Source organism: Manduca sexta, unplaced genomic scaffold, assembly GCF_014839805.1.
Source record: "Manduca sexta isolate Smith_Timp_Sample1 unplaced genomic scaffold, JHU_Msex_v1.0 HiC_scaffold_2063, whole genome shotgun sequence".
NCBI lineage: Eukaryota > Metazoa > Arthropoda > Insecta > Lepidoptera > Sphingidae > Manduca > Manduca sexta.
Genome location: NW_023592990.1, coordinates 22,285 through 28,284, shown reverse-complemented (window position 1 = coordinate 28,284; position 6,000 = coordinate 22,285). Strand labels below are relative to the sequence as shown.

General features: G+C 35.2%; 1 protein-coding gene across 1 annotated transcript; it reads right to left on the bottom strand.

Annotated features, from left to right (window-relative positions):
* Positions 1-201: 201 nt before the first annotated feature.
* Positions 202-3,080, bottom strand: LOC119191884 (FAST kinase domain-containing protein 5, mitochondrial-like). Its single transcript, XM_037445741.1, has 2 exons — positions 1,158-3,080; positions 202-533 (listed from the first exon to the last, which is right to left on the bottom strand). The coding sequence occupies exons 1-2, from the start codon at positions 2,767-2,769 to the stop codon at positions 229-231; spliced, it is 1,917 nt and encodes a 638-aa protein (XP_037301638.1). The 5' UTR covers positions 2,770-3,080; the 3' UTR covers positions 202-228.
* Between the last annotated feature and the right edge of the window lie 2,920 nt (positions 3,081-6,000).

Sequence of the window (6,000 nt, the reverse complement as noted above, 5' to 3'; positions counted from 1 at the left end):
GTATAATAATATCAGCCCTGCATTATATACTGTCCCACTGTTGGGCACGGGCCTCCTCTACTTCTGAGGGATTAGGCCTTAGTCGACTACGCTGGCCTGGTGCGAATTGTGGAAACACATCGTAATATTATATTACTGTCGGCTGAAAAGCTAACCTTTTACCGCCGCGCGCGACTGAGAAATTTTTAGTACTCGCCTGGCGTATGGTGTCGCACGGGCGCTACTTTCTTAAATCGAAACAATTGTTGGTTGTTGTGTGGGCCGCACTCGACTTATGAAATTAATTTTAATAAACAAAATGCTATATCTTACCAAAGCTGCATGAAATCCTAATTTTCGTAGCTCATTAACTTTTATATGAAAATATCCAGTTGGTATATCAGTACCGTATAAAATTGCATTTCTTCCAGCTATTACCAAAACGATCCATTTGTTCTTGTCGGGCGGTCTTCTAAGAACCCCAAAATTAATATTCGAAAAAGAATCTTTAACTGGTAACGGCTTTCCCTGAGCATCATTACATAAAATAATATCTGAAAACAAAATAATATAATTTAAATCTAAAATTTCCTGTTTGCTGTAAACTTTCTACACATTTATTACACATAAAATGTAAAGGCTTGTCCTTTCGGTAACATGTTTATTTAGGTTTGTTGTAGGAAAAAGCTGGTTTAATTTTAAAATGAACTTTCATGTCTCACATGAACCAGTTAAATAATGTAAGTGTGTGGCCTTATCTCGCAATGTATAATGTTTGTTATCAGCTTCTGAGCTGCATACATGTGCATTTTTATTCATTAGTAATTAAGTTGAAATTAATAATAAATCCAACTCAAAAGCAGTATTGTAATAGCTGACAGAATCTTTAATTACAAATAATTAATTTCTTGTACATTTTTGCAGTTCACAATTTTCTGAACCTACAGCAAAATATGTGGAAATATTGTATTAAAGCTGTTTTTTGAGAAAAAGTTACGAAACTAATATATTTAATAAAGATTTTTTTTGTGGGTACACCACAGGTAAGCATGAACTATAACAACATAGACTACTTTTTATTCTGGAAGTACTTAGTTCGAGGGTTAAATTTCGAGCACAAATTTATGCCATGTTGTATAGTTTAACATAATAAAAATATTTATGAACACTATTCTTACCTCCTCTTTGATGGTGTGGTAATATATGATCAGCTACAACAAATTCATTGCCACCTCTACTATCTTTCAAAACCTTCATTACATCTAACATCATTCTTTCTGTGACATTATATTGTTTCGAATAATCCTCTGAAGGTACAAAATCTGTGTATTTTTTTGCTAAAATTATTGTTTCTCTTTTATCTAACCGATTCATCTGAGCATTACTGCAAAATATTTCAGCCATGTTATTAATCACTAGGATCTCTCTTCCATAAGAATGTATTTGTTTTCCATAGGTGATTGTCAAGAAGTCCTTACTTAATGCTTTACTCATAAGATCTATAGGATATATTCCAAGAAGGCCTAAATATGACACACAACATGCAAAAGATCTTCCATGTTTTAAAATTTCTTCTTCTCTTTCTGCCTTTCTTAATTCATCCATTACTTTTGTAAAAAAACATTCTTTTGTATCTGGTTTCAATGTAAATGTTCCATATGATAAAACCAATCGTTCTAGGTCTTTCATTCTGGTTTTTGACATTTGTGTAATTGTGTGTTCTGCTATAGTAGATAAACAACCCTTGTGCAAAGTAAGGGTTGCTGTTCCCACAAGGGCTAAGTGAACATTGCACATAACCGACAACCTGGGGACTTGGTGCTGTAATACATCCAACATCTGGTATACTGCATCATTCACAGTAATTTTCAATGAATACCTAATTATTTTCAATAATGCAGCTAAAGAAACTTCATGTATAGTATTTGCATTCTCCATTACTATATTAATAATTTTGTACACTATATTTAAATTTCTTATTGGTGTTTTGCTTTTAAAAAAACCCATAGACATTATTGCCAAATCATCAACTGTAAAACTTGTGAAATTGTCATTTAAATAATGTTCAATATTATACATATCAAAGGGTTGTTTTCTCATCACACCAACAAAAAATGTTGTTTGAACAACTTGTGCTGGAGTCAACTGTTTTATTTTTGTTGCCAACTTATTCAAAGTTTTAACACAAAAGTCACTCATTCTTATCACACTTATCATGTAGAAGAAAGTAATAAAATTCAGAAGTTGATCATTTGACCATTGCTTGACTCGATTTAAACATTCATCATCCAGTGCTGCCCACACTTCAATATAATTTCTTGTTCTAATGGATGGAGGATCTGGCCACAGGTTGATGGTATAAAATAAAGATTCTAATTCTTTATCTGTAGCTGATGCTATATTATCTGTAAGAGTGTCTATGTATTTATCAAACATTGTATTTGATAAACATAAATTATTTTGTGCAGAATACATAGCTAATTCCGGGAATACCTTGAAAACTTCACTAGGAGATTTATTTGACCAGTCAGTTTGCAGTATATCTTGAACTTGTGTTGAAGATAATAAATTGTCTGCTGGTTTTGATATTAAGCTGTTAGCATATCCTTTATTTTCTAAAATGGTAAATGCATATTTATTTTCATATTCCATATGCATTTTTGCTTTAAAAAGCGAAGTAATGCTTATATTTCTGATGCATTTATGTAATAATTTTGTTTTACCAATTAATTTAAATTGTTTGCAAGGATTTGAATATGCTAAATTACGCGCTATGTTCATGAAAGCCATTTTCGGTTTTATCGTTTTCTTACCGTTTATGTAAATCTTTTGATTCAAAAAATATCCTTAAAATAAACATATTACTTTCTTCGTTTCGTTAAATAAAAGTAGTGCGCTTAATAATCTTTATTGCGATCTATCGTTCTATATCACCATAGTTTGTTTTATGGTTAACTGTTAATAACCTATATAGATAAGTTCTTCTTTGAGTTTTATTTTATATTCACAATTCTCTAGCTTTATTTCATAAAATATAACTAAACTAAACTTTCATCGATAAATCTTGAACAACGACAGTTTTAACGTCTAGGTTATGTTTTTTATTTCTTGCAATCTTCAAGAATAGGCAAAGGAATGACGAATTTTCAGGCATATCAGTCTAGTTTAATTAAAAAAAGTACTATTGGAAGCTGTGGAGTTAACCCTAGAGAGTTATCATGCAGTTTGTGACGATAATTTGCAATTGACTAACAATGTCGTGACCCCGGTCTGACGGACCGGGTTTTATTCTTTTTTTTTATCCTGTCATATGATTGTTAGCTGGACAAGGGTCGGCTTATTAAACACACCGCACTTTTGGCTGAGCGCTTTAGGACGGCCAGTGGGAGAGGTCAAAGGAATGGAGACATCAACAATTATGGGATGAGCGTACTAAACAATCTATTCATTACCGTATATGGCGGCACGCGGGCCAGAACTTTAAGAGGGGCGTGTGGACGAGGAAAGTAGCGAGGAGGACCTACAATCTTGTGCAGTGTTGGAGATTCAAAAACTCGTTTTTACGACGAATAGACAGAGTGATATCATCATTTGGATCAGTTAGAGGAATTTTTAACCAAATTTTTTCCACGTTATAGGATATGAGGAATAAGTGTTGCCAGATTATAGATTATAGGCCGGCATGATTGTGACGACCGTCCGGGGATGCTTGTGTCTTTTACGGTATGTATTTCGCGAGCCACGATAAAAAAAAACAACAAGGTCTGCATAATACTACCAATAAGCAAGCAAGCATGTGTGTTCCCGGTTAATTTTTTTTAACCCCAATAAGTCCTAAATATATTGTCCCTTCAAAGAAAGACCTATTTTCAGTTAACAATTGCGGTAATATCCTCTTGTATGCAACTAGTATCGTCTAAAAAAAAAACTAGTATCGTCCGCGCTCGGTCTTCACACCGAATGCACGCCCATGCACGGGGGAACACTATGCCGCGACTCTAGGCACATAATGTAATGTGTATACTTCTTGGTTGCCAAATACACTTTGAGGCCTATAATAATCTCTCCTACCTCTCCTTCCAACCATCCTAACAAAGCTCCTCCTCCTTCCTCTTCTGTTCCTGCCCTCTATGCCCTCCCTTCTTCCTCCTGGGCCCCGTGACCGAATAGCTGCCGGTTGCCTGCGTACCGGCCGCTGGCACCCTCAGTGATAGCGTTAGGGCCCATCAAATCTTCATTGGGAGTTCCGTGGTTGCTAAGCCGGGGAATCGCTTGTACACCGTTAGCAGGGTACCCACGGTGGTAAAGGCGGCAGTTCCCAAAAAAAAATCTAGTATCGTCCCATGATGTACTTATAGGGGCGAGCTTGTCCCCATATCGAGCACGAAGTTCAGACTCCGGGTTAATAGGCCAGAAAAACCGGATCTCAAAGTGCTGTTGTACCGCGTACGCAATACAACTATGCTACTTAGGCAGTCATTATCTTACATAATAATAATTAGAAATACGCATCGACAAATCTAACGCCATAAGTATGATACTGTGGGCCCCGCATATATGCACGCTCTAGTAAACGGGCTTAGATGTATCCTCGGTGGCATTCTAGGAAAGACAATTATTTCCTATGTCCACTGCGGATTACGGAACGCGAATATTTTATCACACTCGTATTTTTTTATTTTATAAGTTGAGTACAATATCGTTTTTGTTTAATATCATTGTTACTATAGTCCATTGAAATGTTAAATTTTTTAGGCCTTACCTTGCGTTTTTTAGAGGACGCAATTTTATTTTTTTGAAGTGTAGGGCGGGTCAGTGTAAAGCTAAAACCAAGTTTGTGGGGTCGCCACCCTTGTCCCACGGCCGCCGTCTTGAAAATAGGGGTTGAAATGGTTTTTTACCATGTATCTCTTAAACTATTTATCTGACAAAAAAAATGTATAAACATTTTTTGTTGCAAATTAAATTCTCTACAACTTTGGTCTAGTAACTTTTTGTCGTAGAACTATAAATAAAAAAGTTATACCCCCCCACACTTAAAAGAAATAAAATTGCGTCCTCTAAAAAACGCAACCCCCAATGTAACTTTTCAATGGACTACTAACATTTTACACGTACATACATAATACATAGATTTATTTCATTACAAGCGCCACACTTTTTTAATACAAGGGGCATCTTTCCCTACCTACAAGTATTATACATAGATGCCCCTGTTTCGTTGACATAAGACAAACTTAAGGCGAGGAATACTTTGGTGGAATAATTTGACAGTATTAAATACCATCTTGACCCAGTGGTTTTCATTTTTAACCGACTTCAAAAAAGGAGGAGGTTATCAATTCGACATGAATTTTTTTTTTGTATGTTTGTTACCTCAGAACTCGCTCATTTATGAACCGATTTGGAAAATTCTTTTTTTTATTCTAAAGAATTTCTCTCCAGATTGGTCCCATAAAAATTTTTTCAACATCGCTTCGGTAGTTTGGTTTTAAAATTAAAAAAACTAGAATAATTATGTCGTCTAAGAAAACGAAATCGCGAATTTAGCTTTCCTGTGGCGTATTTAGTTATGTTTTTGCATTGAGTTTGGTTGACTGTACTTCTCACATACTTATACATATAGCATAACACCTTTTCCCCGTGTTAGGGGTAGGCAGAGGCGTAACATTTCATCGCGATAGTCGTACTGTGTGTGAAACATATCAGTTGTGTTTTTGGTTTGGGTTTAATTGACTCTACTTCTTACATACATACATATATGTATATAGCATCACACCTTTTCCCCTTTTTAGGGGTAGGCAGAGATATAACATCACAGCGTGATAGTTGTATGATCGAAATATATCAGTTGTGTTTTGCGTTACATTTGCTTGAATCTACTTCTTACATACATATATATAGCATCACACCTTTTCCCCTTTTTAGGGGTAGGCAGAGGTGTTACACCACAGCGCGATAGTTGTACTGTGAGCCAAATATATCAAGTTGTGTTTTTGCATTAGGTTTGCTTGAATCTAA

Excerpts from the sequence above, each read along its gene's own strand:
- LOC119191884 (XM_037445741.1), bottom strand. The coding sequence starts at position 2,769 with ATGGCTTTCATGAACATAGCGCGTAATTTAGCATATTCAAATCCTTGC. Across the intron at positions 534-1,157 it reads ACCACACCATCAAAGAGGAG|ATATTATTTTATGTAATGAT; the intron begins GTAAGAATAGTG and ends TTTTGTTTTCAG.